Genomic DNA, 22,825 nt, shown 5'->3' with positions numbered 1-22,825 from the left:
CATCTGGCTCAAAAACAAGAGAGCGCGCAAACAGTGAACTTTGGATCAACAAGCCTCTCTCTCTCTCTCTCTCTCTCTCTCTCTCTCTCTCTCTCTCTCTCTCTCTCTCTCTCTCTCTCTCTCTCTCTCTCTCTCTCTCTCTCTCTCTCTCTCTCTCTCTCTCTCTCTCTCTCTCTCTCTCTCTCTCTCTCTCTCTCTCTCTCTCTCTCTCTCTCTCTCTCTCTCTCTCTCTCTCTCTCTCTCTCTCTCTCTCTCTCTCTCTCTCTCTCTCTTAGTAATAATATTACATATTATTAATAATAATAATAAATAATAGAAAGTTCTTAACATATCAACAACTGTGAACATTTATAACAAGACAATATTTTCTAGGACTAGAATTTATTTAAAGATTGTACACAACACAAAGTACAGAAAAAGTGAGGAAATAAGAAAGTTAAATATTTTTTTATTAAAATTCCTGACCAGTGGGCAGGAAGGAGCGACAAAATGTAGCACAGGTGTATCAGTCTGGCACTGAAGGTTTTATTTAGTGCGACTAAAGTGTCCCTGGCTCTGATGCTCCCTGGCCATTAGTCACAGAGTCTGTCAGTTGATTGTCAGTCTCATAGACGTATAAATAAAAGACACCGCATCGACTGTTGACGGACGTGCATCAGAGGCAGCTGCGCATTAAGAGCTGCAGGGAAGGAGGCACTTCTCAATCAGAAAATACAATTATTCGCTAAATTCTGGACATGTACCTATGATACAGGGTGCTTGGATATTAAAAGAAATGCTGGTTTGCAACTGTCAGAAGATGCCGGACTTCTGGGCCGCTTATGGATACTCAAATGAGTGGAATATACAAACTAGATCTTGTGGGATCACTTTTCACAGGTAAAATGTAATTGAGGAATAACATAGTATGGGCAGGTTGTTATTAAATTATTGATTATTATTAATGTTTAGCCCTTTTGTATTAAATTGTTTTGGTAAATCTATTCAAGTCCAGTTGCATCAGAAGTAACTTCTGTCAAATTAGTTTAATTTCTAAGAGGGTTTTATTTAAAAATCTATTACTGAGGTAGTATCAACAATCTACTGTCATGTGTACGCTGCACTTCTTATTACATTGCAGTGATCCTAATCATAATTTTTGTTAGAACTAAAACCTGCACCCACTGCGGCTCTTTGAGGACCGGTTTGCCCACCCCTGCAATTATATAACTTACGAGCGCAATTGCTAATGGGGTAGTGTTTAGCAGGTGATCTGTTGTTCAAGTCTGACTTGGTGACGTCACTCAGTTGTAGAATTTTTGTCGAGCGAGAGGAGAAAAAAAAGTAAAAGGCGCACTCGGATCTCATAAGAGAGAGAGTCACCACTACGTGCACCCCCATGAATACATGTACAGCCTTGGACAAGCAGATTGCGAGACTCCCGCGGCGTCCCCACACATTGGCTTGTTTAAGCGCTTTGTGACCCTGGTCTCGAAAAGCGCTATATAAATAAATATTACTTACTTACTTACTTACTTGCCTTTATGGGGCTGTCGAGCTGCAGTGCTGAAGTTACAACAGTGCTCAAGCCTTGAAACAGTGACTGAATGCTGTGCAAGAATGTTTTTCCAAGCCGTGAGTACTGTAATCTCTCAGGTGGGCGTCGTGTTCCGGTGGGACAGTGGGCTGGTGAGTCATGTGGCGGGCTTGATTCCAATGTTGAATCGGGATCACTTCAGACGCTTGAGGAATGTTAGGAGACTCTGAAGTAGTAGTAGACGACGGCGATGACTGCTCAGGTTCACGGTGAGGATCTTCATCTCTCTCTTCGTTAAGTGGGCTATCCATGACAATTTCGGATTCTGATCCCACATCCACCACATTTTGTCCCACCACAGGTGACTGCTGGCCAGGCTGAATCACAGGTACAACGAGAGTCGCAGGAGGATACAAAACAGGTAAGTCTATCATTGTGGTGGATTGGACTAGGTCTGTGCTGGGGTTTTCAGGTAAGTAAGGCAGACCAAGGTCATTTGGATCTGGGCAGTCATTCTCTGGGAGGACAGAATCTTTCTCAGGCAGTGGGCGGATTTTCGGTTTAGGTGTTTCAGACGGTGTGCTGGGTGAGAGGAACCCACAAGGCAGCAGGAGATTCCTATGCAGTGTCCTGACAGGGTGATCCTTGCATTTAGGTCTCACCGTGTACACTGGAAGAGTGCCGGCCTTCTTCAAAACGATGTACACCTCAGACTCCCACTTGTCAGCTAGTGGGTGTTTTCCGAAAATCTTCAAATTCCAGTAGTACTCTGTCCCCCACAGACAATTCTGGTGCAGTGAGTCGTTTGTCATATCTCCGCTTGTTCCAAGCCATGACCTTTTCAGAGTTCTGGGTTGCGATCTTGAAGCTTTTCTCTGGAGTGCTTTCAACTTCAGGACGTATTGTGAGGGGTCTCAGGAAGTCCAAACGTCAAGTCAACTGGAAGGCGGGGTCGTCTGCAGAACATCAACTCCGACAGTGAGTAGCTGTTGACGTCAATTGTTGTGCAGTAATAAGCGTATATCAACAACTTGACAAAGTCCTTCCAGTGGGCATTTTCTTGTTCCTGCAGTGTTCTCCACATACTCAAGAGAGTCCGAATAGGAAGAACAAGTTCGTAAGTTCACCTCCGACCATCCTCTTCCTGACAAGAATGTAATTTTGGAGCTCCAGACGTGTAAGCTCTCGTAAAAGAAGTGGAAAATAAAGGAAGCGGTTCTTGTAAAGAAGGTGGCGGACTTTCACCTCTCTCCAATTGTGCTATGACGTGTCCGATCACTGGTTCAGCTCTTTGCTTGGCAGCGATGTCAGCAACAGAAAGTGATGGGACAACAAACAATGAAAACTGCTCGTCATTCACAAAGCTGTCTGGCAAACGGCCAACGTCGATGGAGATTGTTTGTACTAGAGCAGATACTTAAATTTGGGTCTTGGGATGACTGAACACGAGTTGTCGATCACAAACTGCCTGGACTGTATGCTTGTCGATGGTGACCCAGACCAGCTCTCTGTCCGCCCGATAACAAGTGTGCTCGGTGAGTTGAATGGCACAGTCTGGGGCGCTGTCTCCATGTTTCCACAACCCCAGAAACACCAACACTCACTCACAGTCTTTGAAGTTGTCCGTAGTAGATGGATGTAGTCCAGTTTATTTTCCAACGAGCGGACGTTCGCCAGTATGATGGTGGGGAGAGCTGACCGATGAGGGCAAACCATTAGCCTAGCCAGGATACCGCTGCGCTTTCCCCTCTTCTGCTTCCTTTTGCACCAATTGTAGCGCTTCCACTGTGTGTTGGTTGTAGTCGGGGGAGCAGGAACGGAGTAGCAGAGCTGGCTCCGGGAGCAGACCACAGCTGCGCAGCTCTTCCAAGTCCGCTATGTATATGTCCGTTGCTATGGTACTCCGAGCAGAAACTTACAGGGGAATGTGCGCCTTGAGTTCGAAGACAAACATATGCAAATAGGTGAACAAAATAAAAAAAACACTGATCTGTCCCTCATCATGACCATCTTTTGAAGTTATTAATTGTCACTGTTTTTTTGTTTTTTTTATAAGAATTAAAATATATTGTGCTTGAACAACAGTGACAATAATACACTGTACTAAATTGACAATAAATCAATATTTCTACAGTAAAAATACATGAAACTTTTTTCACTTATACTTCAAAACCTGCTGAACATGTAAAAGTAAATTCAGATCTTTTTCAACTATTAAGGTGTTTTTTTATATATATATAATAAAATACATTGTGCACAAACAGCTTTCTAAGAAAAATTACGCCATAAGTCAGAACTTAAATTATTTAGATCAGCAGAAAATAAATATTTCATATTTCCACCGCTTTTCTTCCAACAGTCTCACGCATGTCTGCAGACTCTGGTCGTAGATCCTTCCGCGTGTGACTTCTCTCTCACTACCGTAACACCTTCACAAAAGCGCAAGTGTTTAAAAGCTGGATCGCGGCTCACTTGACCGCAGTTAAAAAGGACAATGTCAATATTTTTTTTATAAAACACGGTACAAGCCTTGAATGTCTTGCGTTATTCACATATATTAAAACATCTTAGATTATTTTGTAAACATATATTGGAAGTGGCAACAGAGTGTAGTATAAAAGCCTACATGAGATATGTGTAAGAATATCTCACTAAATATGAATCATCTTACTAAATGTGGAGTCACCTCTATAAACTTTGAGGAAGAAGAAACAGTATTTGAAGTAAAATAAGCGGAACTAATGTTGCGGACAATTAAGTCAAACGGACCGGAAGTGTCTGGTATTGTTATTCTTCCGGAAAATAGATTCAACTGTTTTGCAATGAACTCAACTGAACTTCATCAAGAAGACCGGCGCGATAATATTTCAGACACGGATTTAACAAAGAATAATGATTTATAATCTGACTTAATATATACACGTTCGATTTATTTCTGGTTTGTTTTCACGGATCCTAAATTAAACATCTCACTATGAGCTCGGACCGCTGGGACTGGGACAGTCCTGAGTGCAGAACCCAGCTTGATGAAATCTTTTTCCGCCGGCATGACTACATACAAGCCGGCAGTGCTGAGCACCGCGAATTTTGGACTTTCTTCGACCGCTTTCGTAGATTTAAGGCGAAGAAGGAAATGTGCGGCTCAGGCTCCAGTCATCTACTCGACAGAGAACCAGACCTCCCCAAGAAGAAGAAGGTTCTGGATCTCCCGGAGGAGTACGATGCCCGGTACCGTATCAATGTTTCTGTGTGCACCGCAGACATCGACGAGCGTCTGGGGAGATCCGAGCACCGGGGCGGGCGTAGATCGCATGGTCCAGGTTCTGAGGAGATCTCAGAACTCAGACTGGTTCTGTTGAAATTTTTGGACTTCAACCAGAAGCAGAGCTTTGCTAAAATCGCCAAACTGCGAAGGGAGCAGAAAAACCTGCCCATATGCCAGTACAAAGAGCGGATCGTGAAGTTGGTGAGGAAACACCCGGTGGTGGTGGTGGCAGGGGACACGGGGTGTGGGAAATCTACTCAGGTACCCCAGTATCTCCTCTCCGCTGGATTCACCAACATCGCCTGCACACAACCTCGCCGCATCGCCTGCATCTCCCTGGCCAAGAGAGTCAGCCATGAGAGTCTGAATCAGTACGGCTCCAAGGTTCGTGTTTTCCTGATGAATAAAAGTATTCTGAGAAGCAAATGGGTCTGAAAAATACACTGTGTTCCAAATCAATTTTTCTGTAAATATCAGAGCATGCAGGTGGTATATAAAACTACAAAACAGTTTATGGTAAACATATAATATATATATATATATATATATATATATATATGTATATATATCCTTTTTTTTCTAACATATAGACTGTGATAGACTCAAGCTCCCCGCAACCCCAATAAGGGAATAAGCGGCATAAATGGATGGATGTATAATATCAAGAGATAATTTGAATGATTAACTGATGAAAATGATGGTTATTGAATATTTGACCACAAGACACTTGACAGTTCCAATTTTCCTTTTTCTTTCTATACTTTTTTATATGCAGTTTTATAAGAAACATATTCCTTTTGGCAATATGCATAATGGAAAAGTATTAGTTTATTTCTCCCCTAGAAAAACTAAACAAACAAAAGAAAAAAACAACAACAAACTCTCTACAAATGGTTGACAACATTAAATCATGGATGTGATTAGGTACAATGGCTGTGTCATGTAACACACTGTAAACAAAAACACGAAGAGTAAAAACAACATGAATTTTTCAGAAAAAAATGTAAAACTTGTTTTGTTAATTCTTAAGACTTTTACTTGAAAAAGTTAAAAATACAAAGTCTCACCCAGTGAAAAAAGGAATCAGGGCAACCAATCTAAATTTTAATAGAATTATTCTTCTTGCCACAAGAGGGGGAAATTAGTTAGAATGTTCTTAAACACATTTTTATGCATCAAGAAAGGGACGTGGGACAAAAAGCACCTGTTTCTCAGACCTTTTTTCCTCTTCTACTATATTTTTTCATCAGGGTGAGTAACTTACCGCTGTTGGATGGTTTTCAGGTGGGGCACCAGATCCGCTTTGAAACCACCCGCACCACAGCCACCAAGCTCTTGTTTCTGACTGAGGGTCTGCTGCTGCGGCAGATCCAGCATGACACCACGCTCGAGCAGTACCAGGTTCTGATCGTGGACGAGGTGCACGAGAGGCATCTCCACTGCGACTTCCTGCTGGGCGTCCTGAGAACCCTGCTGCTCACTCGCCCAGACCTACGGCTGGTCCTCATGTCGGCCACCATCAACATCAAACTCTTCTCCGACTATTTCGGTGGCGCCCCCGTGCTTCAGGTACCTGGACGACTGTTTCCCATTCAGGTGAGTTCAGTCACAAACCAAGACCTCTCTCTTAGCGTTAAGACCCCTATGAACTGAATATTTTTGACCTCTTTGAAACAAATCAGGTGATCTACAGGCCCATCCCTGCTGAAGAACAGGCTTCCCGCTCCGAGAAACTGGACCCCCGACCCTACCTCCGGATCCTACAGGGCATAGACCAGCGCTACCCTCCTGAGGAGCGAGGAGACCTGCTGTTGTTCCTCAGTGGTGTAACTGAGATCTCCACCATCCAGGAGGCGTGTCAGGTTTACGCCACACACACGCAACGCTGGATCGTGTTAGCGCTGCACAGCACGCTTTCACTGGCTCAGCAGGATAAGGTCCGATGAGGCCCGCCTGTGTCCTGTCATCGGAGTATTTCCATCAATGTGACGTGGATCTTGATTTGTGCAGGTGTTTGACATCTCTCCTCCTGGAGTCAGGAAGTGCATCATCTCCACCAACATCGCAGAGACGTCTGTCACAATCGACGGAGTTCGTTTTGTCGCTGACTCTGGTAAGAAAAACCTGGGAAATTAAAAATATAACTGCAGTGATGAGTTCACTGAAAGAGGGTAAGACTAAGAAAGAGAGGTGTGTTAAATGAAGTCACAGCGATGTTGAATAACTGCCGGATATTGAAAACTTACATACTATAAGGGTCCTTCAGGCCAAAAGAGCGCAGGCAAGAACCAAAATATGATAGAATTACTTAAGTTGAGTTAGATAAGAAAAGAAAAAAAGATTAAATAAACCTATACATATATACAAATATTTATTTATAAACCTTTAAATAACTTTTTCTTCTAAATTTGTATTCTCAATATTTAAACACATTTTTAAATAGGAAAAAAGGGGGAAGTCTGAAAAAAAGAAATTGAGAAAGTTGCATTTAGAGCCACATAAATGCAGAAAAGCTATCGTAGATATTTCTTTTATGTTCTGTTCTCAACAACAACGACTTTCTTGCACAAGGAACTACTTATTCAAGTCAGAACTTTATCTGATGTTTTAGGGAAAGTAAAGGAAATGAGTTACGACCCTAAAGCCAAGATGCAGCGTCTGCAGGAGTTCTGGATCAGCCGGGCGAGCTCTGAGCAGAGGAAAGGCCGCGCCGGTCGCACTGGTCCCGGAGTTTGTTACCGCCTCTACGCGGAGTCCGACTACGACGCCTTCGCTCCGTACCCAGTGCCTGAAATCCACCGCGTGGCCCTTGACTCGCTGGTTCTTCAGGTACCATCGTGACTCCTTCAGATGATTCAAACCTTCATATCTCGTCATGTTTTTGGCGTGCAGATGAAGAGCATGAGTTTAGGGGATCCACTGTCCTTCGTGTTCATTGATCCCCCGCCGGCGGCCAGCATCCAGACCGCCATCACCTACCTGAAGGAGCAGGGCGCCCTGGACCGGCACGGGGAACTCACCTCCATTGGACGCCTGTTGGCTCAGCTGCCAGTGGACGTCGTCATCGGTTAGCCGGAAAAATCTGTTCTCACCACCTGCCGGATCTAAAGCTTTTTCTGATCTTCTCTCAGGGAAGATGCTGGTTTTAGGTTCCCTGTTCAACCTAGTCGAGCCCATTCTGACTGTCGCAGCAGCTCTCAGCGTCCAGTCTCCGTTCTTACGCAGCTCCCAGCAGAACCCGGACTGTTCCACGGCCTGCACGCCACTGATCAGTAACCAGGGCGACCCGTTTACCTTGCTCAACACCTTCAACGCCTGGGTGGAGGTACCGGACCCACTCCTTCAGTCATTCACGCTATCAGATCTGACCATAGTTCTCTACACCTCACCTGCACAGGTGAAGGGGGAGCGAGGCGGGGGCTCGAGAAAGTGGTGCCGCAGAAGAGGCCTGGAAGAGCAGCGACTCTACGAGATGGTCAACTTACGCCGCCAGTTTAAGGCACGTATCCAATGACGTCCTCTCATGTATCGCACACCTTCTATTTCACTGCATAAACTATTCATTTTGCATTATTTATTTACATTATTTACACATAAGGTATGTAACAATTTTTTTGCATCCTGAGTTACTTTTTAAATGTCATATTCAGGAGCTGCTGAGGAGCCACGGACTATTGGAGTCGGACCTCGAGGCTCCCTCTGGCGGCGATCGGCAGCAACGCAGGCAGAGGCTGACTGAGAGGAAGAAGCTCCATCAGATGAAGAGGGAGCACGAGCAGCAGGCGAGCGGCAAACGCAAAGTCCTGAGGTTGGAGGAAGGCCAGGAAGGAGACATGTCTTCAGGGTCGGACTCGGAGCAGGCAGGGAGGAGCAGGGGCAAGAAGGAAAAATCGGAAAAGGACGTGGACATCCAGGTTTGTGGGGGAGGCACTGCTGTTGAAGCTCCAAAATCCACCTGTTTCCTGAATCTCATTCTGGGGTCTCCAACAGGAAGTGAAGTTCAAGTTGCGTCACAACGTCTCAGAGCTGCAGGACGCAGTGGGCCAGGACCTGTCCTCACGCCAGCAGGCCCTTCTCAAACTGCTGCTGTGTCGAGGACTCTACCCTCAGCTGGCTCTCCCCGACGATCACAATACTGCCAGGAAAGACTCGGACCAAGTAGGAGCCTTGTTTAAAGACTTTATTCACAATCCGACATGAGCGAGAAAATAACAACAAAATATTTTAAAAATTCCCTGAGCAAACGTAGATGCCGTGATGAATTCACTGAGGAGGGATGAGAGGGAAGAGAGTGCTATTTGTAAATGAAGTTAGAAGGTCTGAGAGTGATTTAATTTGAGTTAACAGACTAGTCCTTTCTTGTTGTTTCACATGTTGTTTTAGTTCAGGAATGTTACCACCTGGAGTGAATAAAAGTTCAGAAGTGGGAGGTTCTTATCGTTAATATGTTACTTTGTTTAAATGTATCATCTGATTTTGATTATTCATGTTTCTTTAGAGTTTTATTAATACATAAGAAAGTTGAAAATCCAGTTCAGCCTTTTTTATTTTTTAAGTTAAACAGGCAAAGATTCTCGTTAAATAAATGTAGATTGTCATGGAAAACAAGACAAAAAACCCTTCCTTTACAATGCTACACACATAAAATCAAACTAAAGGTCACTTGCTTTCATATACTTGGTTATGTAAGGGTTGAACCTGAATATGCCCCTGAACTGCTGGTGGAATGTATGTTGACAGTTGCTTTAATTTTGCTTCACATTTAAGGTCTTTCACACAAAGAACAAGCAGGGTGTGGTGATCCACCCGACGAGTGTCTTTGCCAACAACCCTGATGTTCTGCAGGTGCCTAATGAAGACGGCAGAGAGACAGGTAAGATTTAAAAAAAAACCCCAATCCTTTCAGTCAGGCATGCAGCCATTACATTATGAACACTTGTCTCTTTGTGAGGCTCACTTCACGGTTATAAAGTTGTTAGTCATAATGTTCTGGTTGATCGCATGAGTTGGAATTAGGAAAAACCTGCACAGTCTCTGCTCCCACTTGCAGGTCCAGACCGGACCAACAGCTGCAAACACCAACTCCTGGCTTTCGTCACTCTGCTGGAGACCAACAAGCCATACCTGACCAACTGCGTGAGAGTTCCCGCGCTGCAGGTGAGGAACGAGAGTGCGGACCTTGAATGGGCTCAGAACGCCCCCTGGTGGTTTGAAAGCAAGACGTTAGAGAATGGCTATGAAAGAATTGCGGGTATATATTTTTTGGTAGATGTTAATATTTTAAAATATTATTAAAGCGGAGCTGGATTCTTGAATGGAGAAGATGAAGATATATTATTAACAATGATGTTTTAAAAGCGGTTCACTTAAAAAGAAAACGATTTAAATCATGAAAAATAATAATGTCAATAGATTTTTAAAAATCATAATATATAAAAATATATATATATAAAAAATTGGGATACCCAATAATGTTTTAAAATAAATGCAATTTAGTCAAGTTAAATAACTGTTGTTTGATTGTGTAAGGTATTTCTTTAAAGACATGTTACTTGAACTGAATTATAAAAAAATATTACAAATAAGAAAAATGTTAAAATAAACTCTACAACAAGTTATATTAAGGGCCTATTAGTTATATTGAGGGCTGCATATATGAACAGTATGAGTGTTGAGTGTATTGTCATGTGTGGGTCAAACCATCTGCAGGCTCTGCTCCTGGTCTCCAACTCGGTGGACAGTAACGCGGACTGTTCTCGGCTCGTCGTGGACGGCTGGCTGGAGCTTGAACTGCTGAACCCTGAGGAGGCCCTCAGGCTTCTGTCTACCTCCCTCACCCTGCGGGCCGAGTGGGAGCGCCTCCTCCAGGCCCAGCTGGAGCAGGACATGTCAGACACGGGCCCCGCAGTGTCTCGCAGAGCCCTGGAGAAACTAAGTGAGGGGCTGGTCCGGTTCCTGCTCTACACCGAGGTACCTGTCCAGATGGAACACCATCCGCAGTTACAAATGCTTTGCTTGATTAAAATCTTTTCTCTTTTTTTTCAGATCCGCTACAACGTGCGACGCCTCACAGCCCTGCAGACCCAGAGCCTGTATGTTGGTCCTCAGATCGGGTCACAGAAACATCCAGAGCAGTTGTTTAATGGAGTGGAGGCCAAGCCTGACACAGTGAAAGGAGGTCTACGCGTCAGCAGCTTCTTCACCTACAACTGCCTGTTGGTGAGTGGCGCAATTGAGTCATTACTATGTTCAAGTTGCTTGCCTATAGGGGGCGCCACTCTCTAAGAAACATTGGCGGTGATCTAAAGCTTGTTTCATTTATTCTTACCTCAGGACTCTCGAGATCTCTACAGTGAGTGTCTACGCACCTTCTGGACGTGTCCCAACTGTGACCTCTACATGCCCTTCACCCCACTGGAGCGCATGCAGCATGAAGCCACCTGCAAGCAGGAGGAAGAACAGCCGCCGGATGAAGGTTGGACAAACTTCTTTTTACTTCGATCAAATCAGTGTCAGAAGTTTTGATACGTCGATACGTGTTTCAGAAGCAGGCACCAAGTCCACCTCCTCCACATCCCGGCTCAGCAGACTGTATCACTGTGACGTCTGTGACGAGGACCTGACGCTGACGCCCACCGAGATCCTCAAACACAAGCGGCAGCACATGTTTTCGGTGAAGTAACGAAGCCAAGAGGAAAGGTTTCACTGCTAACTCTGACGACTTCGTCGAGGAGTGACCTCAAAGGACAGTTTCAGACCCAGTGGAGATGTGTCTTTTCTCCTCTGCCTCATGAAGCACAACTTTCAAATGACACTGGAGAACGTCTACAGAGAGGGAGGGGCCTAGAGGAGGAAAGGATGTCCTCAGAAGAAGAGGGATGGTTCCCAGGGTGATGTCGAGAATCACAGGCTGGATCATACATGTAGTAGGAGAGACATGACAGAATAAAACAAACACACACAACAGTGTCTCTGTTTTAACTACACAATTGAATCATGGGAATAAAACAAAATTGTTGGCAAATATAGCTAGATTTAGCTGTGGCAGTTAAATCAGGATTTCAATTATTTTAGGATCCCTTGACCTTAAGATGTCCCATCAATGGAGCAAAAAAAATGACTTCCTGTTCACTGCGGTTGGTGCTCCTGGATAAGAAGACGCGCACAAGTTTGTAAAATATAGAGTGAGGGTTTAATAATGATACAAACCCACGATATGTAACACTTCAAAGCAGCACATTGGCACAAAGTCAGAAGTAAGACAGCACGGAAGTTAAAAACCTGTCTCCAAAAAAATAAAGAATAAATATCTCCATAAATAAATAAACAGGTTCATATCTCAGGAGTTACTTTCAAACCAATAAATACACACATTGAAATGAACAGAAGAATCGGTATAACCTCAAAAATTAAATACTTAATACAGTTACTCGGAAATGAAACGGTATTGATTACTCAAATCAAAAGGCACATTTATTTAGATGTGAGAATGTGTGGGGGTGGGGGCCTGCGTTGTGGTCATATGACTGCTGCTGTCGTCCAACCTGTGAGTTCTACAGTGGGTGGCAAAGGTTTTGTAAATTTGAGATGTTTGTTACATCTGTTCTGCTCACTTGGATAAAAATCTTTAGATGTTTTTTAAGACTAAGGAAGGCTTTCTAAAAGACATGTTGGTGATCCTGAACAAAATTTAAAGATGTAACGGGCAAAAATGAGATACAATATTATCGTTGCTATTAATTGGTGGACGAAAGGCTTTTATTTTGAAACCTCAAAGGACAAACTATCCCCAGAGTCCACTTTAGGATTCAGTTTGGATGTGATGACGCCTTTAAAGACCAGAAACGCTTTATATTCACAGACTGACAAAAAATAAATCACTATCCGACATGTTCTGGGTCTGGCCCGAGGTTTCCACCCAGTTTTACTTTGAATCTCACCTGTGCGACTCAGATCCTGCACAGTGAACTGTCAGACAGTATGAATTATATTGAGGATTGCAAAAATAATTGTTGGAAAACGATTAAATTACGATAAATAAGATGAGTGCACTGTGGCATCATGGGAAACAGAACGTGTGCAGTCTGCATGTTCTCCCTGTGCCTTAATGTGTGAGTGTCTTCATGAACGGTATGTCTTTGTATTCCTGTCTCCCACCGAAGTAGCTGGGATAGACTCGAGCTCCATGCCACACATCAGTAAAAATATAAAAGGTGGAAACTGAATAAATTGCGTAAGTAACGGGAAATGGTTAAAAAAAACAAGAGGGAGCAGAAGAGGTGAAACCAGAGGGAGGAAGAATGAAAACATTTAGACGAGGGTAAATCATCCAGAGAAATAGATGCAGGGAGGTGAAGAAAAGAGTCACACCATGAGGAGGACAGCGTGGTTGATCAGGAGCTGATGATCAACATTAGACTAAAGTAAAAGTAGTTCATAAATTAAATAATAATTAATGCAAAAAAAATGTAAAAGTTACTTTTAGTTTGTTGGATTCAAAATATGAGGAAAAGCAGAAAAATGTACCTCAAGTGATTTTTTTTTCCTTTTAGGCAATTGAGAAAAGCGTTTGCCTGGAACTTCTCCAATGAACAACCTCTGATTCAAACCAGCCCACTGAAGCGGCAGACACAAAAGCAACATCTTCAAGAGTCGCATTTGATTTTTGACCTCAGGGTTCGTCCACACTACTGCATCTTTTATCAATATTGAAAGTTCTCAGCTGACCAGGTGGCAAGGCTTCCTATGACATAAAAAAAAGGTTGTTCTATAAGATGTGTGATGAATCGATACGATTAAAAAAGAATGATCTCAAGAGAAAACACGATTAGTTCAAACTTCTAAATGTTTATGTTCAAAAAATAACTAAAATTCATTCGTCAAAAAACATTTTGTCGATAACAAATCCTATTTGCATTACATTTCCTGACCAAGTCACTTTGATATGGACATCTCAATTGATTTGGGAGACCCTGTATAACCTAATGTGACATCATCACTAGTCACAGATGCTTGAACATCCAAGGGCAGACGATGTGGAACCTACATCGGCTGCAGCTGGATCTTCTCCAGTGATCTCTGAAATAATGGCGACTTGAAAGAGGTTCTCTACTATCGGGTCAGGAGCCAAATCAAGGCTCACTCAAGGATTTATCAAAACTTTGAGTGCGAGATTATAAACGGACTTTAAAATAAAAAAGGATACAAGTTGCATTAAACAGTGAAATGTGGGAAATAATCTTCTAACTCACCCGCCACAACAACAGAAAAAAGTGGGACAATACAAAATTCCACACATTTGATTTAAACGTAACACAAAATCTGAACTTTTGCCCTAAAACCAACACCTGTTTGTGCCTCACAGACAATATGATACGATAAAATATAAGAGTCAAGATGTGAATTATGTGAATGAATAGGTGGCGCTAATGCTGTACGACCACCTGACGTCAGAAAGTAGTGATGGGTTGATGGAAGTTTCATGATACAGTGCCGTTATATTCAGAGCTCAATAGGTGGCGCTTTTAGTTTTAAAATAATGCAATTATTATTGAACTATTGGTTTTCGGCCAAAGGTTGGAGAGTGCCACCTAGTGGCCTTTGAAAATGAGCTTTTACTGTATCATGACACCTCCTTATGTTCCATAAAAGCTCTTTGCTAGCATACAGTTTGGCGTTTTTTAACTGGAGTGCATTAAAAAAAAAAAACACAGTAGTGTGGACGCACACTCGGCTTTGTTTCACAAGTTTGCAGACGTTCTGTCGAACTCTGAAGTAGTGTTTAGTTGCAGAGAGGGGCTTAAATCTCATTTTGACTTTTGCAGCTTTCCCTTCGTAAACAATTGTCGAGCAGATTACCTAACTCTCCGGCAGCGTGAACGTCCTCTATGCCTGACTTTGGGTCGAGCTCTGAGGTAATGTGCGAGGTAAACTGTGAAACACTGATCCTTAGGAGGTTCTCCAGTGTATGATGGTAAGGGGGGAGGTGCGTGGAAGGGGGTCAATATGTTTAACATTTATTAAAATATACCAAATAAAATTATATGTATATATATATATGTATATATATATACTGTATATATATACATATATACTGTATAATATTTGTCAGTTTCTTTCATTAAAAAAGTATATTGGAAACATTGTACACGTCACCTTTGTGGCTCTCTTGGGTGGCGTCCTCTCAGTAAATCCACGATGGCGGCAAACCTCCCCGACAAAGCAGGCGTGCACCCTCCGGTGAGGATTGCCGTTAAAGGCCCATGTTGGAAAATTGAGAAAGTGGAATGCAGTGGAAGGCTCTGGGACGTTGGAGGTCCTAAACTGGGTTAGATGAGGAATCCTCACCTAAAAGCTGTGTCACCTACAGGACTAATGGTTCAGGAAGACCCTCCCGCCCCAGAGTCTGGTCTCATCGGACCGCCTTGTGCTTTCCCCCACAGCAGCCGCACCTCTCCCCACACTGCAGGCAGGCGCGCAAAGGCAAGTAGCAGCACATGCAGGGCACAAAGAGCGAGAGTGCCAGGAGGGCCAGCCAGCGGGCGCAGCAGAGGGGTTGCGGGTGGCCACCTATGGAGTCATCGCACGAACAAGGCTCCCAGAACTCGCCCTCAGAGTCCGACATGCAGTGGTAGAGCAGACTGTCCGCGCACCAAACGCAGGTCCACTGGCGAAGGCAGTGCAGGGCGGGGTCCGGGGCGTCTCTGCAGCGGCCTCGCCCGTTCTCCGACGCGCTGAACACGGAGCGGCAGTAGATGCAGCGGGACGAGCACGAAGACGAGGCCTGAGGACACGGACTGTCGTCGTCGGGGGAAATGACCCCCGTGTCCCCGCCGCAGCTGGCCCCTCCCCCTCTCTTACGAGTCCGCGAACGAGACGTGGCTAGCGACGTGTGAATGCAGCAAGGGGAGGGAGAGCCTTTGCCCGTTTCCTGGGGTGAACCGGCACCTGAGGACACACCGGACATTGCGTTGGGTATGGACAAGCAGGTGGGCGAGGAGGATGAGAGGCGCTGGGAGGCCTTGCTGTCCAGGCTCACCGTCACGTCACAACCGGTCGTCCCCACTCCGGCCAAATCCTTCTCAAAGCGGACCACGCAGAGCTCAGACTTATCCTGGAGACTTCCCCCGCCTCCCACAACCACACCCCCAGTTAGCCCTCCAACCATAGTCCTGGTCGATCCTGCTCTCCTGTAGTCCTCGTACCCCCTGGAGCCCCACAGGTCCTTGCAAGGGTCCACAATTCGTAGATCCCCCTCCTCTAGCAAAGAGATGGTGGGGGAAAGCGGGGAAATGGGAGATGAGCTTGGGGGGCCGACGGGGGGAGTTGGTGGCGTGGCGGGAGCGGGTGATGCTGCAGAGGGGTTCAGCAAAGAGGTCATCTGCGAGAGTTGATGCTGCCCAAGCCTGGTGTGGATCTGCAAGGAAGAATTCCAGAGCAAGTGAGAAACAAACCATTAGGTAGTTTGACACCTACAAAATAATTGGATCAGATTTCCTCCGGCAGGAGTCCAGTCTGGACGCTCAGAGTCATAGTTAGTGTTTCAGCCACATGGCAAGACATTCTCACTTCACATAGCTTTGAAAAACTCCCATGATCCCCCCTGATATTCAGCATTGTCATGTGTACGTATGATAGGAATTACGGGGCGGTGTTGATTGTAATGTCAATTTAGGTCGGACTAAGAAGAATATCACTGATGCAACTCGCTCATACTTAAGTACAAGTTTGTATTTAGCAGAACTTAACGACGAACCAAAACAGTAGCATCAACGTGCTAATGAACAAATACATATGTGACAAAAGTAATACACAAATTTGATAAATGCAACTTATATTACTGCAGTTGATAAAAATAACTGGACTGTTTATTGTTTGTCGATGCGTTTTAGCTTGGATTAGACCAATATATATGGCTAGGTATTGATGGAAAGATTTCAGTACCGGTTCTGTTACTGATACCTTCGATCGACCCTGGTTACTAAACTATACTTTTTTCCGATACCAATCTTATAATATCAATTATAACAAAAAAAAGAAGATGATATTACACAGTACCAGTAATACCACAGTAATATCTTGAGTAAAGATTTTCTGCGTTGGTAAATTTCCTTTTCAAGCTGTTTTTCTTTCAAAAAAATGATTGATAAATAATCTCAAGTGCAACAAATGACAAAAACAATCTGATGTTCACAGCCTTTGTCATGTATCCACAAAAAAGTCCAACGCTTGGGAACAGAAAGTTGGCACCGAAAGACAAAGCTGCTCCAAAACTGTGTTTTAAAAGCATTTCGGTTGGTGCCACAAAAGTACCATAGTTCGATACCCAGCCATACTAATATACCTGCGTAAACTCCAACTGCGCAGTTGATATAAATAACCAAGACAAATCATCTCTTAACTTTACTATGATAATCAAATGTTCAAAATATAACATTGATTGTGAGCATTTTTGCAAGTTTATACAGAATGAATTTGCCTCATTATACTTTTTGTGGTTTTAAGGTTAAAATCATAATATGTATTTCTAGAATCTGTTAATATGTCACTAGTGTATGGGGTCGTGCTATAATAATAACTTTAATTAATTTGTGTCCGTCACATACACGTGATAAATAATCAAATATGACTTAATGTTGTTATGTACTCTACATTCAGCTTGGACCAGGTTCTTCCACTCTTGCATTAGACCAATGGAATGTATTGTAAATGTAACATTATAGTATCTGAAGAAAATCCTGAATTCAATAAAAAATGTTAATAAGCAAAAAACATTCAGTGGAGATTCAATCAACATGTTTTGTTTTCTCTACTTTCTGGTGTTACTTTCCACCATCATCAGAAATTGCTCTCTCAAAAAACAGCCATTTTGTGCATCAACACAAAGCATGGAAAACACACGCTAAATCGTATATATTATCCAAACACACGAGGAAGACTTTAAACAGAAGTGTGGTCAACACAATCATCGACTCTTGGTGTGGACGGAGCCTTAAATGAAAGGTTTCAGTGAAGCACAGATCTGTGGGTTTCGTGGGTCGACCATTGACAACCATTTTTTTCCCCCAATACCTAGAGTCACATTAGGTATTAGGGGGGACTTCCTGGAGGAGTCATCAGTAATGGCACTCGAGTGAAAATGTTTATAAACCGCTCAGCTCCCCGTTATTAGTGCTACACATTTATTTCACGTTCAAATGTGTCTTCGTTTGGGGAATTTGTCAAATGAAAATGAGTTCAATCATAACAGTTTCATTAAATCACTTTCCAGCACAACACACGTAGAAGTAAACCATACACTGCCGCTCTCTATTGACATCCTTCAAAAGATGAATGGATCCAAATGGTAATTGGTTAAAGCCTTCCAGGTGCGTTAGCCAATAACTAACAACACACTGAGTTACCTGAGCAGGTGTCTGAGTTGTGACTCCATGGATGGCTCCAAAACCAAACTCTTCGGGACGCACCAAGCAAGTGGAGGACGACTCGCTGGTTACGATGGTGATGGGTTTGGGCAGCATCTCCTTCCTGCTGTTGGACGATGACTCACTTCCTGTGTGGGACTGACAGAGGTGCGTTCATCATTTTGGTCTGTTACTACACATTTACTTCTCAGTCCAGTCCACAAAACTGGTGTATTTTGTGCACAGTCCATTTGAGAATCTCTCGAAAATGTTTTAACAATGTCTCAGAATTTTATAAAAACATTTGAAATGATCTAAAGTGTTAAATGACGTGTCAATGACACAAATATAGATCAAAACGTCAAAAGTCCCAATTCCCCATTATTAACTATTCTTTTTTACGAATTTCTTTTTTTTATAGAACCTTATTGGTACTACAGTGTACATTTGTAAAAATAAAGTTGAATTAAAATCAAGATTTATGTCTGTCCTGCAGTTTTAATTCAAACTTCACCAATTTTCTATTCACTCTAGATAGAGAGATTCTTTTAAACCAATGCTGTGTCTCAAATCGCATACTTCTCTTAGTATACTATAAGTTAGTATGCATCAGGATAGTGTACATACTAACTAGTACGCAAATCCTCCACAGATAGTATGTCTCAAATCAAACACTGCTGCTACACACTAACAGGAAATGACGCAACAGCTTCTTCTTCTACTTCTATTTAACAGTGGTTTCAACCAGCTGTAGGAACACTATCGACACCTGCTGGCAGCACGTTTTGCAAGTTTGGAAGAAGAAATAAGAAAAAATATGAATAAGAAACTAAATATTCGTGAGATATTTAAGCTGGTATCAGCACCGAAGGCGTGTTATCCTCCTACTGCTGTAAGTATATACATACTGTATATATGCATATAACTTCCGTTTAAAACGTCACTAAGATGGCAGCCGTTTAGGGTGGTTAGTGTCCATCGAACCATGCTCAGTTTTGTGGGCGTTTTAGTACGCCAATTTAGTGTGCATGGCGCACTTAATTTCGCATACTAAGAATTGAGACGCACTTACGCACTAAAAATACTAACTTTGAGTACGCTAGTATGCGATCTGAGACACAGCACAAGATAAAGTGACATTTTTGGTTGAATGTTGTTGTTTTCTTAAGCTTTGAAAAATCATATCGAATACTTCAATTCAAAAGTTTTCCAGTTTCGTAGAATGGCCTCGATATCGGATTTTCCTTTTTTCCAGGTACTCACGACTTGTCCATCGTCCTCAGTGTCTGCTTCCTCCGGCGTCGACGACGAAGGCGACTCTGATCCTTGAAGGAATTAAAAATAAACTCAGATAAAGATAACCTCCATTAAAAAAACCATTCTTGGGCTACCTCTGTCCAGTTTGTCAATAACTGCCTGCAGGCCTTTCTCAAAGGAGATGGCGTCGGCCGGACTCCGGAAGGTCAGCCCAAACTTCCGCTCCTCCACCCGCCAGTGATGGAAGATGGGGTTCACCTTGTTATACACCAGCCCCCGCTGCACTGTGCACTCCAACACCGGCTGTAGAAGAAGAAGAAAGAAAAAAAAAAACTGAGCTTGTGACCTTGCAAAGTTCACCGCCCTCTGACCCCCCCTCAGGTGGTGGTGGCGCCAAAACCAACACTCACCGCTCGGTCACGCAGTCGCTCCCCGCGGATGACGTACTCTCTCCGCCCTCTCCCGTCGTGGCTTCGACCCTTGCATATGACCACGTGACTGAGACCGCCACCTCCGAGGGGCACCCACCCGCCGCTGGAGTCGTCACGTGTCATCACCACCGCGCGGACACGCACACTGTGGGGGGGAGAAGAGTGCGCATGCGTGCGAAAAACATCCCGTTAATCAAAGCGACTTTGCTGAATCATACGGTTGACACACGTGCGCGTTTGTTTTTTTAAATGGACTAAGAGAAAGAAAAAAAAGTCCGGGGCTCTTGCGCCCTTTTTTGGAGACATGTCGTGCGGATTTCGGGGCGCCTTGAATGGGAGAGAAGGGAGAGGATGAGAGAAAGAGGGAGGAGCGTCCACAGAGATGTATCAATGAACGCGCCCTGCCGCCATCACAGGCCCCGGTTCTTCCTCCGCGATCCGCTCAATGGTATCGGATTCTGCTGGACTATCAGTTCGTGTTTAGTTGAGCTCACTCTGACAGACACCCCCCATCACCCCCCACACCCCACCATCCCGCCCTTCCTCTCATTAACAGTTCCCCCCCATTTTTTTTTATGAATGGGACGGAGCGGAGCCGGGATTCCGAACTCTCGCTTATTCACATTTTATTCGGATTTTAACGGCGTTTAAAAAAAAGGGAACGAGTGGGTGAGATGATGGAGAGGAAGAGCGGGGTGGGGGAGGGGGGGTGAAGGAGGTAGGAGAGGAGGGGTGAGAGAGCGAGGGAAGGGAGGAAGAAAAAAAAAAACACATTTCATTCATAAAGTTTGGCTTTAAAAAATCATAATGAAACCCCGAGACACGTTGATAAAAATCACAACGCCTCCATCCCTCCCTCGGCTCATGCTTCCTTCAATGACGTTCGCCATATTCCTTCTCTTTTTCTTTTTTTTTTTTGGCGTGGATTTTTTTACACACTGACTGATTTCGTGACTGTTGCCGATGTTGTCAATTGTTGCGTCGCTCCTGCTGCTGCTGATGATAGTGATGATGATGATGATGATGATGGTGATGATGATGATGATGATGATGGTGGTGATGAACTGCTCATGTAAGGAAATAGTCCTCATGAAGGCTCTACATGGATCCAGGTTGGGTGGATGCTGCTGCGTTCAGACGACGTAATGCTGTTTTATTCCACAAAGTGCTGCTCGCAGCGACAGCCCCGGAGAACAGGAGGAGGTGAAGGAAGGAAGGAAGGATGGATGGACACACAGAAGAGAGGAATCAAATGTAAGGACTTACTCGCCCTCCATGGTTCGGTGTTGCCCGCCGCTTGCAGCAGTCCACCCCCGGGGTCTCCTCTCTCTCTTTTTATCCTCCTTTTCAGGAAATGCTCGCGGACTCTCTCACGTCCTCCATCTATCTGCGCCCATTTTGCCCTCCTCCTCTTCTTCTTCTTCTTCTTCTTCTCTCCCCCACCTTCCCACCTTGATGTCGGTTCGGTGTATCAGGACAGGCTTGAGGTTGCAGCAGCCATTTTCCGCTGGCAGCATCCTCCCTCTGTCCCTCCTCCTCCTCCTATCTCTCTTCCTCTCTTTCCCTCTCTCCTCTTCCTAAAACACTCCCTCACTCCCTCTACCTGTTCCACCACTAATCATTGACAGCTTTCACGCTGCTCCACAGTCAACACCACGTGACTCCCAGTAACAGCCTCCTAATGTGTCCCAGTGCCTGTATTTGTCTCTTTAATATCGTTTTGCATGCGAATTATTCAGTTCACTGATGTGTTAAGGGGAGTTAAAGCTGTAGGTCCACGACTTTAGTGTACCCCTTGTTCTTTTTTTTTTAAGGGCATATGGAATATTTGTGATTAAATGGTCATTGTGTCTTCTTCATCTCCAAAATATTTAGTCCAAAACTTCCTCTCCTTTCAAATAAAAACCATCAGACCTACCTTTCAAGGGGGTCCCTCTAAATACATTTTGATCTTGAGGTTTTGTATATGCGTAGAATGATGCTTGGTTCTGTTTCTTTCTGGTGTATTGTGTGTGTTATCGTATTTCATTATTTTGTTATGTACTGACTACACAAAAAAAATCCTACGTTGTGAACAACACTGGCAAAAAATATTTCTGATACTGATTATGGTCAAATCCCGCTGATGACAAATGACAACAATTAATCTGGAAAATGCAGATGAAAGGCAATTTCTTGACAGTGAATGGATGTTGTGCGTCAAGGAGAACATTTAAATGTGTCTTATATCCCCTTTTCTGCCCTCTTAACATGAACAAATTGTCATGAAATGGGAGGAATATTGCTAACTTAGAATGAAATACATATGGTTTAAGTTTCATTAAAATAGGATGTATTTAAATGTTCATATTCTTCTCCACTTCTGCCCTCTTCTCACAAAACATTCATAGCCAGGTGCTAATTTGGCTCAAATTGGAATAATTAAAACTTTCATGGGAGTATTCTGCCCCTTACAATTGATGAAATGAGCTGAAATTCTGGAAAACTTAATTTAAATGAAATCAAAATTTTTGTTTTCATGGGGGTCTTTTCCCCCCGCGGTTGTGCTTCCTTTCCCACAAGGGATACCACAAACACATTTGTTTTTAGGAACACCAGGTCACCTTGACCTTGAGAGAACTCAAGGGTTATACTTCACTTAAAGTATACAAATAATTTTGTTGAGCAGTTTGAGGGTCTTTAAGTACATGTTCCTGCATGAACCATGTGACATGGAGAAAATATGGAATGCCTAAAAATCCTTTTCATCAGTCCAATGTCATTAATACCCTTGAAAATGTCTACATATCACCTCTTAAATTAATCTGTCATGAGCTATTTCACTTCTAATCGTTATGTCTGTCCCACCTAGTTGTAGCAGAAATGAATAGAAATGAAGACATTGAAGAAAAAATGATGCTCTAAACATGTTTCCATGCATGTACATCTCATCTCTCAGATTAACTTGACATTC

The 22,825-nt window shown here is 43.5% G+C and overlaps 2 protein-coding genes across 2 annotated transcripts; one reads left to right on the top strand and one right to left on the bottom strand.

Annotated features, from left to right (window-relative positions):
• The first annotated feature begins 4,323 nt into the window (after positions 1-4,323).
• dhx34 (DEAH (Asp-Glu-Ala-His) box polypeptide 34) lies at positions 4,324-11,809 on the top strand. The gene is made up of 16 exons (XM_087795156.1): positions 4,324-5,165; positions 6,066-6,377; positions 6,464-6,718; positions 6,792-6,894; positions 7,393-7,610; positions 7,674-7,848; positions 7,913-8,106; positions 8,179-8,280; positions 8,432-8,695; positions 8,772-8,939; positions 9,549-9,654; positions 9,832-9,938; positions 10,491-10,751; positions 10,827-11,000; positions 11,115-11,256; positions 11,327-11,809. Exons 1-16 carry the CDS (start codon positions 4,491-4,493, stop codon positions 11,461-11,463), a joined length of 3,393 nt encoding a protein of 1,130 aa, XP_087651282.1. The 5' UTR covers positions 4,324-4,490; the 3' UTR covers positions 11,464-11,809.
• Positions 11,810-11,950: 141 nt separating this feature from the next.
• Positions 11,951-21,513, bottom strand: spred3 (sprouty related EVH1 domain containing 3). The gene is made up of 6 exons (XM_087795157.1): positions 21,139-21,513; positions 19,852-20,017; positions 19,576-19,744; positions 19,448-19,509; positions 18,185-18,343; positions 11,951-16,197 (listed from the first exon to the last, which is right to left on the bottom strand). The coding sequence occupies exons 1-6, from the start codon at positions 21,147-21,149 to the stop codon at positions 15,193-15,195; spliced, it is 1,572 nt and encodes a 523-aa protein (XP_087651283.1). The 5' UTR covers positions 21,150-21,513; the 3' UTR covers positions 11,951-15,192.
• Positions 21,514-22,825: the final 1,312 nt, after the last annotated feature.

Source organism: Callionymus lyra, chromosome 7 (assembly GCF_982586985.1).
Source record: "Callionymus lyra chromosome 7, fCalLyr1.hap1.1, whole genome shotgun sequence".
Taxonomy (NCBI): domain Eukaryota; kingdom Metazoa; phylum Chordata; class Actinopteri; order Syngnathiformes; family Callionymidae; genus Callionymus; species Callionymus lyra.
Note: the sequence above shows the minus strand (reverse complement) of the source record. Positions and strands in the feature narration are given on the sequence as shown.